The sequence below is a fragment of the Zootoca vivipara genome, chromosome 14 (assembly GCF_965207765.1).
Source record: "Zootoca vivipara chromosome 14, rZooViv2.hap1.1, whole genome shotgun sequence".
NCBI classification, from domain to species: Eukaryota; Metazoa; Chordata; class Lepidosauria; order Squamata; family Lacertidae; genus Zootoca; species Zootoca vivipara.
This window is the reverse complement of record NC_142597.1, coordinates 44288821-44303488: the sequence shown is the minus strand read 5'-3', so window position 1 is coordinate 44303488 and position 14668 is coordinate 44288821. Positions and strand designations below refer to the sequence as shown.

The 14668-nt window shown below is 49.2% G+C and overlaps 2 protein-coding genes across 2 annotated transcripts in view; one reads left to right on the top strand and one right to left on the bottom strand.

Annotated features, from left to right (window-relative positions):
• The window catches only part of GOSR1 (golgi SNAP receptor complex member 1), an 82678-nt gene extending 68314 nt beyond the window's left edge, over positions 1–14364 (top strand). Inside the window, exon 8 of the mRNA XM_088657571.1 lies at positions 14092–14364. Within this exon, the coding sequence (XP_088513697.1) occupies positions 14092–14284 (193 nt within the window). The 3' untranslated portion in view covers positions 14285–14364. The remainder of the gene's footprint in view (positions 1–14091) is intronic.
• BHLHA9 (basic helix-loop-helix family member a9) lies at positions 4334–5108 on the bottom strand. Its single transcript, XM_088657877.1, has one exon. It carries the CDS (start codon positions 5054–5056, stop codon positions 4334–4336), a length of 723 nt encoding a protein of 240 aa, XP_088514003.1. The 5' UTR covers positions 5057–5108.
• Positions 14365–14668: the final 304 nt, after the last annotated feature.

Below are 14668 nucleotides of genomic sequence, written 5' to 3'. Positions count from 1 at the left end.
GTAGTGGAGAAGCGGGGTTTGGGAAGCAGCTCCCGGTAGGGACTTGGCCGGTGGGAAGGAGCAGCCGTAGCCCTGGTGAAGGCAGATGGAGACTGGAATTGGCTCTTTATTCCCGGTTCCTTAATCCTGCGTCTCCTTACTTTCGTTGTACCCAGATCATTTCTTCTTATCCCTAATTCCTAAATCTCAGTTCCTTATTCAAATTTAGCAGTTATTTCCTTACACCTCCTTCTCAGTTCCTTGTTCCTAGTCCTCAAGGAAACCTCAGCTGGATGGATCAAACAAACCTTAGTGATTCTACCCCAGCACCGCATTCCCCACCCACGGGCACCCACCAGACGCCTTAAGGAAGCTCACTGCGCAGGGCAGTGGAGGCAACAGCCTTCTCTGGTTGTTGCTTCCCCAGCTGCTGACGTTAAGAGATAGACTGCCTCTGAATCTAGAGGTTCCATTTAGCAACAGTGTCTGAAGACCAGGAGGGAAATGGCAGTGTTTAAAAGTGCTCCCGAAACAGGAGGTGAGAGCCTGGGAAACTGTAAAGATGTGTGGATGTGGCTTGGCCCATTTTCAGGGGCAACATTTTTAGTTGCTGCCAAATACTATTTCAAGTCTATGAAAGGGAGAAGCACTCGATGTCACTTAGTTTCAGCTGTACTGACTTTTATCATGAGGCAGGCACCACCCCCCAGTTTTCAAGGGACTGAGCATTTTACTGGTCCTTGGGGGGGGGAGGGGAGTGTTGTTGCAGGATGCACATACCAGCATGTCAGCTTTGCATCTGCTGTGGAAATGCACGAGCAATGATGAGCATAGGCTTTAGGCCAAGTCGGCAGACCCTCTAGCTCAGTATTGTCTACCCTGACTGGCAGCCGTGGCTCTCCAGGGTTTCAGGGGCACGGGGACATTCTCAGCCTCCCTGCAGATTTTGAACCTGGGACCTTTTGCATGTGCTGCGCCTCTGAACCATCCTAAAAAAATATGCAAGATCCCAGTCCTCATGGATCTGAATAAAAGGCTGTATTAAATAGAAACAGGGGGAGCTACTTTATACTGAATCAGGCCATTGGTCCATCTAGCTCAGCATTGAGTGGCCAATGCTTTGCAACTGTTGTCTTACCTGGAGATGCTGGGATGGTACCTGGACCTTCTATGTGCAGAGTTTAGAACTGGTGCAGAGTGCCACCTTGTGGATCCCATGAGGAATTTTCTGGCTGGGTCACCCACCCAGGAATATAATCTACATTTCCCTTCCCCCCCTGCTGCTACCAAGCAAGATTTCTGCATCACACAGAGAACAAAATGGGTTGGAACGTTGATGCCATTCCCTTCTCTGCTTGAAGAAGACTTCTGTGGTGCTCAGAAGTTTGTGTGGGTCAAGCTCAATAGAGCAGAATCTCCTTCCTTTCGCCGGGGTCTCATATTGCTGTTTCCCTGGAGGACTCCTTTGCAAAGAAGGAAGGAAAACACTTATGGAAGCAGTGGTGTTCTGAGCCCCACAACCTATTTGTGGATAGTAGCAAGGTGCATGTTCCGGGATTCTGCAGTCAACCAAATGCCCCAATGGGAAGCCTGCAAGTAACACAAAGTAAGATTCCAGTCCTCATGAATATAGGGCTGATCTAAACAGGAACATAGGAAGATACATTCCACTGAGTCATATCATTGGTCCATCTAGCTCTCTATACTGTCTGGAAGTGATTCTCCACGGTTTCAAGGCAGGGGGTAATGACATAAAGGCAGCCTGCTGGATCAGGCCCTTGGCCCAACTAATCCAGCATCCTCTTGTCACAGTGGCCAACCAGATGCCTGTGGGAAAACACCAAGCAGGATTTGAACACAGGGTCCCTCTCCCCTGCTGTAGTTTCCAGCAAGTTTCTGCTGCAGTTTCCCCTGCTGCAGTTTCTTAAGCAGTGTGATGCAGCAGCTAAAAAAGCCAATGCAATTCTGGGCTGCATCAATAGGAGTATAGCATCTAGATCTAGGGAAGTAATAGTACCACTGGTGTCTGACCTCACCTGGAATACTGTGTCCAGTTCTGGGCACCACAGTTCAAGAAGGGTACTGACAAGCTGGAACGTGTCCAGAGGAGGGCAACCAAAATGGTCAAAGGCCTGGAAACGATGCCTTATGAGGAACGGCTTAGGGAGCTGGGTATGTTTAGCCTGGAGAAGAGAAGGTTAAGGGGTGATATGATAGCCATGTTCAAATATATGAAAGGATGTCATATGGAGGAGGGAGAAAGATTGTTTTCTGCTGCTCCAGAGAAGCGGACATGGAGCAATGTATTCAAACTACAAGAAAGAAGATTCCACCTAAACATGAGGAAGAACTTCTTGACAGTAAGAGCTGTTCGGCAGTGGAATTTGCTGCCAAGGAGTGTGGTGGAGTCTCCTTCTTTGGAGGTCTTTAAGCAGAGGCTTGACAGGCATATGCCAAGAATGCTTTGATAGTGTTGGATTGGATGGCCCTTGTGGTCTCTTCCAACTCTATGATTCTATGATTCTAAGGGACATTCAGAAGCATGGCTGCCTCCATCATGGCTGGTAGCCATCGATACTAATCCATGAATTCCTCAGTGAAAGCCACCTGTGCCTCCTATGGGAGGGAGTTCCATAGTTTAACTCTGTGCTGCGTGAAGAAGTCTTTTATCTGCCCTGACATTTCGAGCCCTACTTGGCGATGCCACCGGGGACTGAACCTGGGACCTTCCGGATCCAAAGCAAGTGCTCTGTCACTTTGCTTAAAGCCCTTCCCAATATTGGTCAAAAATGCGAAGGAGGTTATATTGATTTGGGAAAACAAATTGCTCCACCATTCAGGACAGTGAACAGATAACTGCACAATACCGACAACTATACTGATAATGTTAAGTACGTTGCAGATACAGTAATTGCACGAGGATCTCAGCGGCTAAGCAAAAGGAGCGTCGCAGAAACACAGCAACTGGTTTTATCAAGTGACTCTGTTACATCGGTGCAGATCTCCCAACTCCAGATAGCTAAAGCTCATCCTTTTAAACAACAAAAAAAAAGCAACAGAAAAATCTCTGAATAAAAATGGGAGGCCATCTTCGCTCTTACACATGAATGTTTTTAAAGAATGCGTGAGAGAAATAATGATTGCCTCCAGCAAAATCCATCCGTCCCTCTGTTTTTCTATGCGATGGTACAAAACCTCTTCTAATTAGAAGGAGGCAAGGCCAGAGCAGTACAACAGACGTGTGTGTGTGTGTGTATGTGTGTGCGCAGAGAAAATCATAGTATTGTAGCATTGGAAGGGACCCCCAAGAGTCATCTAGTCCAACCCCAGGAATCGCAGCTAGAAATCCCTGATCTGCCAGCACCCTGGTAGAGCAGAATTACTTCCCATCGCCATCACATGCCCCAGCCCCCCACTACAGTCTGGATTAGTAAGAGGCGAAATCAGAGAAGGGAGACATGCCCAAAATGCTTTGGCCTTCGATTATTTAATTAACTTTCATCTTGCAGCACTCTTCGCATGCCCTGGCGCACCCTTTGTGGATTACAAGCTCTAGAGTTTATGCCCCAACAGATCTAAACAGACAAACAAACCACACCTATCTTGCTGCCTGCACTGGAGTCTCTCAGCTGGACTCTTTCTGTTCCTTCTTAAGACATCGGCTGGTTCGCGCACACACACCGCATTCTAGTTGCACCCAGAACTGTAGTGATGCTGACAAGTGCCAAGCCCATGGATATCTACTGAGAAACGAGCCCCGGTGAGTTCTGCGGGGCTGAATCCCAAGTCAGTGTTTCTAGCTGTAGTGGTTAAGCCTCCACATCTGGTCCGAGGACCACGTTCCCTTGTGGAAAACCATCTGGGGCTCAAATCCTGGTGGCGGGTACCCCTCTGACGCCCCTTTGAAATATTGTCGCCTCTCAGCTGCTTCGCGGTGAGGCTGCACTCCAGACCAGGGCAGTGATTCCATTAGATTATTTCAGGAAAAGTCACAAAGGCGGGTGGCCTCTCTGGGAACCAATAACATCCCAAAGACACAAATATCCTTGCAGTAGCCAATGGCTGCAAGATCACAATATAATATATTTATACAGTTCCATCTGTGTGCATGGCATTTTACAGATTCCCCCAGGAGCATGCAGTCAAAAAGCCGCTGTATATATTTACAAATCAGCTGGAGCGCCTAAGAGAGGTCTCTGCCCCATGAAGGTACAATCAATAAAGCACCTGTCTACCTTTAGAAACTCAGCCAGAGGAACAGGGAAATGTGAGATCCTAGGGAAAACTGTCCCGATCCAACTTCAGGGGACGCAGAGGATCATGGCCCTCACCACAAGGCTGAAGAGTCCACATCTCAGAACAAGCCGTACTTCCAGTGGAAATGCCCAGAAGGGCAACTTTGAATGCCGCCGTCTGCAAGTCTTTGCTGGTAGGGGGCTCGGCCCCCCAGGAGGAGGGTGCCGGCTGGACAACAACAGGCAGGGCTGGATCCATAAGTGCCCTCTTTGGGGTTTTCGGCGAAGTGAAGGGAAGCGTTCTCAGGAAGGCACTTCACGCATGCTGTCGCACTGGGCTGGAACGGAGGCCCCTTACTGTATCCAGGATCCCAGAGAGGCTGGAGGAGGCTGGGCTGGCTGTTCCTAAAGCTGCCTTCGCCCCGGGTCAGCTGGCACTCAGCATGGGCACAGGACGACCACCCCACCGCAGGCCCGGACCGGAGGGACGTGGAGAGGGTGGCGATCCGGTGGATGGCGCGGCGAAGGGTGGCAATCTTGGAGAGGCGCTTGCCCCCCAGGTCGTGCCGGAGGGCCGTCCGCAGGGCGTTGAAGGCCTGGTTGTAATCGAGGATTCTCTTGCGCTCCCGGACGTTGGCGGCCATGCGCCGGGCTTTGGAGCGCAGGGGCCGGACCCTGCGCTTCTCTGGGGCCTCCTCGGGGTTCCCAGGGAAGGCCAAGGACTTGGCCTTGCAAGGCTGCAGGAAGCAGGTCCTTTGCCTGGGCACACCTTGTGCCTCTCCTTCCCAGGGGTCCTGCTGTTCCAGGTGGCTCATGAATCTCGCCGGGGCTGCTCTGGGCATTTTTGAGCCGAGAGCCTCTCTGTGCCGATTTTTCTCCCTCCTCCTGTGCAGATCTTTGCTGGACAGTCCTGTGAACCAGGCTCCTCCTACTCCTCCTCCTTCTCCTCCTCCAAACTCCTGGAGGCTGAGATTTAATTATACCTCGTGGAATCCCGTCCCAGGTACTTTTTTTTTTTATCACCAGCCTCCAGGTATCCTGGGGTGAGGGGCACCAGCTTTTTCAGGAAGCCGCTCACATAGATGCCAGATTTTCCCACCCCCGTGCAACACTGTGCCTCTTTGTCACACTCATTCCACCATATCGGGAGCTCTTGTTAGGCCGCCCGCCCTGCAGTGTAGGCAAGGAACTCGAGCTGAAGAGGAACTCAAGTTCCTTGCCTACACTGCAGGGTGGGCGGCCTAACAAGAGCTCCCGATACTGTGGAATGAGTCAAATGCTTTTGCAGTGTACATAAATTATCATATCCAGCACATCGGACAAAGGCAGCAATGCTTCTGAATGCCGGGTGCTGGGAACCACAGGAGGGGAGAGCTGTTGTTCTGCTTGCAATGGTGAGGAGAGGATGCTGGACTAGATGGCCCCCCCTTTGGCCTGATCCAGCAGCCAGGCTCTGCATACACTCAGGATGGAATTTCCTTTCCCATCAGCCCTTCGACCCTCCAAAAGTTGTAATAAGCACCTTGGTGCCTTCCCAGGAAAAGACTCTGCCTTTAAATCACCGGCTCCTTTCTCCCAGGTGTCTGTGGCTAGCTATTCATTTAGACCTCTCCTCCTCCACCAATTTCTTTTTAAAAAATAAAAATAAATTGGGCCTCTTGGCAAGGCAAGATTCCAGCCCCCACGAAGAACCAGGCAGGTGTCAAACATGCCTCCCTTTGAAGTCCCTCCCTTCCCATCCTCATTCCCTCGGGGTTCCCCGCACCTGATTTATTGGACACAAGCCCTGAAATTAGCCATGGCTTCAAAAGGTCCAAGCAGGAGCACGGCAAGAGACAAACGGAACAGGTAGTAATTGCTGTGATCAATTACTGGACACAAATCAGACACAGGTTGAAAGAAGGTTGGAGGAGCTGCCTCTCAGGTTTGTGGGCCTGACAACAAGGACACAGCAATTTGTCAGTTTTGTTGACATTTTTTGTTTGAGGTTATATTGCATCTCTCACCTTCCCTCCACAGAGATCAAGGGGGCATTTAATGTCTCTCCCCTGCCCTACTTTATCCTCAGTGCAACCCTGCACATGAACTCATCCAGGAGTGCCATCCTATGCATATTTCCAATTGAGCATAGTGACTGTCGTGACTTCCTGTAGCAGGCAGTTCCAGAGGTTTGTAAGGCATCAATTGTGCAAAGGATTGATGGCCTGGCACTTTAAAATTTATTTTCTGAAGCTGATAAAGATCTTAAAGATAACAAACTCATTTCTCACTTTTTGACTGCAGCAAGGATGTCTGTTATTTATTATTATGTATTAGACGTGACATCGAGGCGATTCACAAGATAAAAATAAAAGGTAAAAACACAAATAAATGGTTTAATCAAAAACAGCGAGACAATAACCTCCCTCAAACATTAAAAGGCTGTAGAACAGGGGTCCCAAACTAAGGCCTGGGGGCCAGATGCGGCCCAATCGCCTTCTAAATCCGGCCCGCGGACGGTCCGGGATTCAGCATGTTTTTACATGAGTAGAATGTGTCCTTTTATTTAAAACTAGTTTCTTGAAGCCCGTTAAAATAACAGGTGCTAGAACAGTGAGCTAAGGAAGGAAGGAAGGAGGGAGTACCGGTAGGAGGGAGAGAGGAAGGAAAGAGGGGAGAGAAAGAAGAGTAGGAAAGAAGGATGCATCTCTGGGTTCTTTGGGGGCAAAGGAATTCGTTCATATTTTTTTCCAAAATATAGTCCGGCCCCCCACAAGGTCTGAGGGACAGTGGACCGGCCCCCTGCTGAAAATGTTTGCTGACCCCTGGTATATACTATCCTTGAGGTATTGCAGTCCTGAGCATAGCTGCCAAGTTCTCCCTTTTTTTAAGGGAAATTCCCTTATGCTGAATAGGCTTCCTCGCAAGAAAAGGGAAAACTTGGCAGCTATGGTCCTGAGCTGTTTAAGGCTTTATAGCACTTTGAATCGGGCGGGCGGAAGCTATTTGGCAGGCCATGCAGCCGGGCCAGGATCGGTGTGAAACGCTCCAACAATTGCAACAGTCCAGCAGGACATCGTAACTAGAAGGAATCACATTTGCGGCTCAGCCCACGACTGCCTTCAGGAAGACAGAGAGGTGGAAATGGATGCACATTCATTTGGGGGGAACGAATTGATTAAAAGGGAGGGGATTGCAACTGCCTGCTCATACCGCCTCCCTGCCTGCTCTCACCCCACCTCCAAACCTCCTAGGAATGCCGATCCCAAAAGTCGGGTGTCAGCTAGCCCAGACAATTGCCTGCCCCGAGGTCCTTGTCCCGCCACAGATCCAAAAGGGGACAGGAAGGCCTGTGTTTGCAGGGAGCAAATTATTTCCCTGGGTCTCTTTTATCACCTGCTCCGATCTGTCTCGCAACCGCCCTTCCTTCCTGGTCCTTGGGCGGGGGGCGTGACTGGGACCCCCTGAGCAAATTCCTGCACCTTGCAGCTCGGGAGATGGAGGCGGGAGGGAGAACATAAGGGCATAAGGAGAGCCCAGGCTGGATCAGGCCCATGGCCCATTGAACCTAGCATCCTCTTCTCACAGTGGCCAAGCAGGTGCCCCGAAGGGAAACCAGCATGCAGGATCCGAGCACAAGAGCAACTCTCCCTTCCTGTGGTTTCCAGCAATTGAGATTCAGAATCATGGCTGCCTCCAACCATTGTGGATAGTAGCCCTCGACAGCCCTGTCCTCCTCCATTACCAGTAATTTGTCCACTGCCTCCTGTGGCGGGGAGTTCCACAGTCTAGCTATGCGCTGTATGAGAAAGGACTTTCTTTTATTTTTCCTTCTTTCTTTTATTTTTATTATCTTATTTTATTTTTCTTTCTTTTATTTTTATTATCTTGTGATTTTATTAGATTTATATACACTACCTTTCATCAAAAGATCTCAGGAGAGGTTCACAAGATAAAAGCACAAATTAATAGTTAAAGCAGACACAACAAAACAATAACCACCACCCCTCCCACAAACACATTTAAATTATTATTAATTATTAGGTTATCTGCCCTGAATATTCAGCTTCACTGGATCTCCCCGAGTTCTAGTGTTAGGAGAGAGAGAAAAAACTTTCCTTTATCCGCTTTCTCCTTGCCATGCATTATTAAACTTCTATCATGTCCCCACCTCTGACTCCTTTCTCACTCCCTGCAAAAAACAAACAAACTGGGTAGACTGCTGCTGAACTTAGAGGCTCCACTTAAACCTGCACTTTATGTCTCCATCAACATTTATTTTCTTCTTAGCGTATACCTGCTCACGGAACCCATACACAGCCTAGTTTTCTTGCCATTGTCATTTCAGGTTTTGCGCAAATATAGCATTTTTTGGTGTGTGTGTGTGTGTGTGTGTGTGTGTGTGTGTGTGTGTGTGTGTGTTTCAGGACAGGGAACTCCCCCTCCAACCCCTCCCCCCATTTGATTTATCGCTTTCCACCCTGTTGGCAAGATTTACAAGCCGGAGCACCCAGTAATAGGTGGCGGGCGGACCTAGTGTCATGATGATTTCTTGTCACACTGTAAATCTTGAGGTTCGGGGAAGGGGGGGGGAAGCTTTCCGAGGAAGACCTCTCCTAGCTCTGAATATGTGGGGCTTGTAGGGGCAGTGGGGCTGGGGGGCTGGGTGTGAATTATAAGAGACAGGCACCTGAGTTTAGCATGAGGCAGGAACAAACAGGTTTGGGGCACCAGCAAAAAAAAAAAAACCCTCATAGTTTTGGCCAATAAGGCAAAGTATTTGGGTTTCTTTTTTAATAATAATAATAATAATAATAATAATAATAATAATAATAATAATAAGGCTTGAACCACATCAGGATCCATCCCCCCACCCAGACATCCTGCTTCCAATGATGGCCAGCCAGGTGTCCCGGGAAGCTGGACAATAAGGCAGTAACCATTCCTCAACGGTTGTTTCCCTAGCATCTAGTAAAGGTCAAGGTAAAGGGACCCCTGACCATTAGGCCCAGTCGTGACCGACTCTGGGGTTGCGCGCTCATCTCGCATTATTGGCCGAGGGAGCCGGCGTATAGCTTCCAGGTCATGTGGCCAGCATGACAAAGCCACTTCTGGCAAACCAGAGCAGCACATGGAAACGCCGTTCCCGCTTGGAGCGGTTCCTATTTATCTACTTGCATTTTGATGTGCTTTCGAACTGCTAGGTTGGCAGGAGCTGGGATCAAGCAACGGGAGCTCACCCCGTCACAAGGATTCGAACCGCCGACCTTCTGATCAGCAAGCCCTAGGCTCAGTGGTTTAACCCACAGTGCTAGTATTCAGGGGTAAACTGCATCTGGACATGGAAGCTCCACTCAAGCCCACCATTTGTTTTTATAAATATATACCACTTAATTACAGTCATCTCTCAGCAGTGCACAGGCTCCTCAATACAGTGAAAAGAAAAAACCAGTTAACACTATGAAATCAGAATTTGCTCAAACTGCCTGGTAATTAATATTAAAAATAATAATAATAATTCAGTAGTCACCGGAGGTTCAACAGGGAGGGAGCCTCTCTGATACAGCTGGATGCTCCATAGAATCGGGCGGATTCTGCGGTGGATCCGAGCTGTGCACTTGAGCCACAGGGAGGGGGGCTAACAAGGACTCCCCCACCAAAGAAAAAAAACCAGTGATCGAGCAGGCATAGAAGGCATCTCTTCTGCCTTTTTAAAATATCTATCAGCTCACTAAGGCTGGTTTCCTTGCTGTTATGCTTTGATTGCAGACCTTGAGAGACTCTGTCCCTAATCCCACAGCCAATCTATCGTGCTTCTTCCACCACCTATACTAACTAAAGGCTGCCCCCAAGGGGCTAGTCCCTGTTGAGTGTGCTTTGAGAAGCCAGGGCCTCTCCCCTTCCCTTCTCCCCCTGGGGCTATTTTCTCTTACGAAGCAGCCACTCACAGCCACACAGACAAAGCAGAACGTTAATCTGGGTTGCCCATTGCCCCACACAAATGGGGCGCTGTTGGGTCCCCTCCTCACCCCTCTAGCAACCAGCCCAGGTGGGCTGTGCCAAGAGAGCAGCTTTGCATTAAAAAAACCTATTGCATCTTCTGCTCCAGGATTTCCATTCTCCACAAATCAAAGAACCCAAAGAGCCCTGCAGGATCCACAAATCCACAAAGAGCCCTGCAGGATCACACCATCTAGTCCTGCCTCACAGTGGCCAACCAGATGCCCCCAAGGGGAACCCACAAGCAGGTTCCGAGTGCAAGAGCCGCCCTCTCCCCTCCTGTGGTTTCCAGCAACCGGGATTCAGAAGCAATGCTTCCTCCAGCCATGGAGGCAGAGCTGAGAGCCATCCATAGCCCTCTGCTCCTCCATGATTCTGTCTAATCCTCTTTTAAAGCCATCCTATAGTTGGTGGCCAACCCTGCCTCCTGTGGCAGGGAGTTCCATAGTTTAACTATGCACAGAATGAGGAAGTCATCTGAATCTGTTGGGATTTGTGGGGTGTGGAGGGGGACTGTGTATGGATCAACACCATTGCCACGTGGTCTTGGGGGGGGAATATATTCAGTTGGGGGTTAGGTTGCTCATTCTTCCTCTCCCATCACACACACACACCCCAGGCTAAAGGGACCCTTTCCCTCAACAACTGGGTGTGGGTGAACGCCCTTCTGTGGTGAGTGGTTTTGACAATGGGGGGGTCATCTTTTTTTCTAGGGGGGCTTGGGCTAACTACGTCATGGGGAAAGTGCTGCCCTTCCCCCTCCCTGCCACCGCCTTGGCAAAACGGGATGCCAGCAAGGCTAAATAAATTCATGCAATTCCCATTGTATGTTAGCTGGTTTAATTTAGTTAAGTTGCTCCCATCGCTCCAGCTGACAAACGTCCAATAAATGAGGAAATACATAAAGCGGGCCACGTTGCTCTCTCTCTTTGAGGGGGGGCTGGGGGGGCTCCTCAGCCTTTTAACAGCTTGCTGTGGGGTGGTCAAAAAACAACCCTACCCTGCTGTAAGTTTATGCAGGATAAAGGTGCCTGTTTCATTTCATCCAATCGCCTTGCATTGAGAATGCATCAGAGTTGGGGGGGGCAAGAGATGGACCCCCCTCCTTAATACACTCCATTTTCATTGATTTTGTTGAGTCCAGATTCCCTCCGCTGCCAATCCCTGAAAGGAAGGTTGCATTGTGTTCTGGCTCTCTCTGGTGGGAGAATTAGGAAATTCAGGTGCTTGTGAGCTAATGTGATCTAATGGTTAACTGTTAGCAAACCTCCAGAAGTTATTGTACCCTAGCTCCCATCTCCTCTGACCATTGGGCATGCTGGCTGCTGGGACTGCTGAGAATAGGAGTCTCACAACATATATAAGGCACTGCTTGGGCTACCTTGTGTTGGAGTGCCAGGCTATGGACCCAAGGGGGCTGGGTTCAAATCCATACCTGGACACAAACCTCCCTGGATGACCTCGGGCCAGCCATACTGCCTCAGTCTAAACTACCTCACAGGGTCGTTGTGAATGCGGAGACACCATGTAGGCCACCCTGAGTTTCTTACCGGAAGCCGGGGATAAATTTCCTTAACAGACGCCCTCTGCCTTTGTGTTAAAGACATGGAAAGGTGTTCTGAAGTGCAGAGACTGGGGCACACTGCCTTGTCACCGAGACAGACCATCTAGCTCAATATTGTCTACACTGACTGACAGCAACTGTCTGGATTCTTTCCCATCATTAGACCCCCATGCTATTGTTTAGCTCAAGGCTATCAAATTCAGAGTTTTTATAAGTGGTGGTCGAGCGCCACCTTGTGGACCATATTATAGGGCATCTTCACCCACCCACAACAAGAATCATAGAATCATAGAGTTGGAAGAGACCACAAGGGCCATCCAGTCCAACCCCCTGCCAAGCAGGAAGCACCATCAAAGCATTCTTGACATATGCCTGTCAAGCCTCTGCTTAAAGACCTCCAAAGAAGGAGAGTCCACCACACTCCTTGGTAGCAAATTCCACTGCCGAACAGCTCTTACTGTCAGGAAGTTCTTCCTAATGTTGAGGTGGAATCTTATTTCTTGTAGTTTGAATCCATTGCTCCGTGTCCGCTTCTCTGGAGCAGCAGAAAACAACCTTTCTCCCTCCTCTATATGACATCCTTTTATATATTTGAACATGGCTATCATATCACCCCTCAACCTTCTCTTCTCCAGGCTAAACATACCCAGCTCCCTAAGCCGTTCCTCATAAGGCATCATTTCCAGGCCTTTGACCATTTTGGTTGCCCTCTTCTGGACAAGAAGATATTTAGATATTTACTTTGAGGTCCTGCTCCCACCCCTGCCAGGAGATGCCACGGATTGAATATAGGACCTTCTGCATGCCAAGCAGGTGCGCTGCCACTGAACCACACCTCATGTATTTGCCTTTGATTTAAAAGCAAGTGGTGACTTCAACAAAATGTGTGCCCCACCACTGAGACCATTCCCTTGTAACTATCCAACTTCCCTAAATTTCAACACCTCTTGCGATGGATTGACCCCTTTCCATTTTAACAGTACAAATTCTACAAACACCCTCTATATCTCCTCAAAATAATTTCTCCTGCATATTCCCCATATTTCCTTAATGGCACATGTTACTTTATCATTAATAGCTACAGTATATCCCACACCTCTTTATACCATTCTTCCATTTAATATTCTTCTTGCCCCTTCCACTTCCTAGCTATAATAATTCGTGCAGCTGTTAATAAATTTGTGAGCAAGTCCTTCATAGCCTGTGAACCTTCCACCCCACCGTTGATAATAATTATTGTGGACTAACCACAATAATTTAAAGCTCTTGAAAAGTTAAAACAGCAATACCCAAGAAACAGATTAAAACCTGCGCCAGCTTTCTAAACATCTAGGTGAGCTTGTTGCCTTCACAAAAATGCTTTCATCAGCTGCCGAAAAGTGTGCAGTGATGTCAACAGGCGGGGAGTTCCGAAGGGTAAAAAGGCTGAGTTCCTTGAATTGCAAAATGGGTATCATGTGTGGCCCTTGTAGCAGTGCCTGTTCCACTGATGGGAGCAGTCAAGTGGGCGCATGTGGGGGAAGGCAACAGTCCCTTCTAGAACAAGAATAACACCAAAAATGAATGGTTTTGCAGCTGGCAAAAGGCAGGCTTAAGTTGCTCCTCTGCAAAATGATGGCCTTTGTGTCCATACTGGGGGGTAGTGGGTGTCCCGGACTTTTGCTGCCCACAGGATCTTGGGGGCTGAAAGGGCATCACAAGAATGCCCAGGTACTGCGTGGGCAAAAAGATCCAAACGGCCGATGTGGCAGGAGGCCGGTGTAGGAGGCGAGGCTATGGAAACTGTGGGCTCGCTGCCTCACACCAGATTCCACGAGCTTATGTTTGTGGGTTCATCCTGCCAGATGCTCTGTCACTGAGCTATGGCCTTTAACCTAAAAAATAAATAAAAATAAAGCAAGGTCCTTGCCCTCATACTTCTGGAAAAAGGCTGATTTAAAGAGGAATGTAGGAAGATGCCTTATAATGAGTCAGACCTCTGTGCTAGCTCAGTATTGCTTTCTGCCAGCTGCCCCCATGGATAATCATAGAATCATTGAATTGTAGAGTTGGGTTCATCTAGTGCAGGCATAGGCAACCTTGGCTCTCCAGATGTTTTGGAACTACAATTCCCATGATCCCCAGCTAACAGGGCCCAGTGGTCAGGGATCATGGGAGTTGTAGTTGCAAAACATCTGGAGAGCCAAGGTTGCCTATGCCTGATCTAGTGCAACCCCCAGCAATGCAGGAATCTTTTGCCCAACGTGGGACTCGAATCCATGACCCTGAGATTAGGAGTCTCATGCTCTAGCGACTGAGCTGTTGTGACCATCTCCTGACTTGTCTTACCTGTAGGCAACCTGCAGATGACCGCAGTGCCTGGAGAAAGGCAGTCAGTGACCAGAGGAGCGATGACCGCTGGGAGGAGCACAGAGAGAGGAGAAAGGCCCAGGTGCATCACTGGACGTCTTCCTCTGCCCCAGCTGCAACAGAACATGTCTCTCCTGTATCTGTCTCTACAGCCACAGCAGGCGCTGCAACCTTCTGACAGTTTGACTTCACCCCCAAACCACACTCCGCCATTGTCTCCAGAGACAGATGGGTGCTAATTAATATGCTGCCTTTTCATCCAAGGAGCCCAAGGTAGAGTGCTTGGCTCTCCCCCCCCCCCGCCCACTTCATCCTCACAACAACCCTGTGAGGTAGGTTAGGCTGACAGAAGCAGTGACTGGCCGCCAAGGTCACGTCATGGCTGAGCGGGGATTCGAACCCTGGTCTTTCCCAGGTCCTAGTCCAGCACTCTAACCATTGCACCACACACCCATACACGTGCTATTATTGTTGGCTCCTGGCTGCTCAGGCTGAGCGGCTTTTGGAGACACATCCGTGGCACACGTCCAGCGGGGGGCTAAGCAGATCCCCCCAGGGAACA

What these genes read in the sequence shown, in the direction of transcription:
- BHLHA9 (XM_088657877.1), bottom strand. Translation starts at nt 5,056, where the DNA reads ATGCCCAGAGCAGCCCCGGCGAGATTCATGAGCCACCTGGAACAGCAG.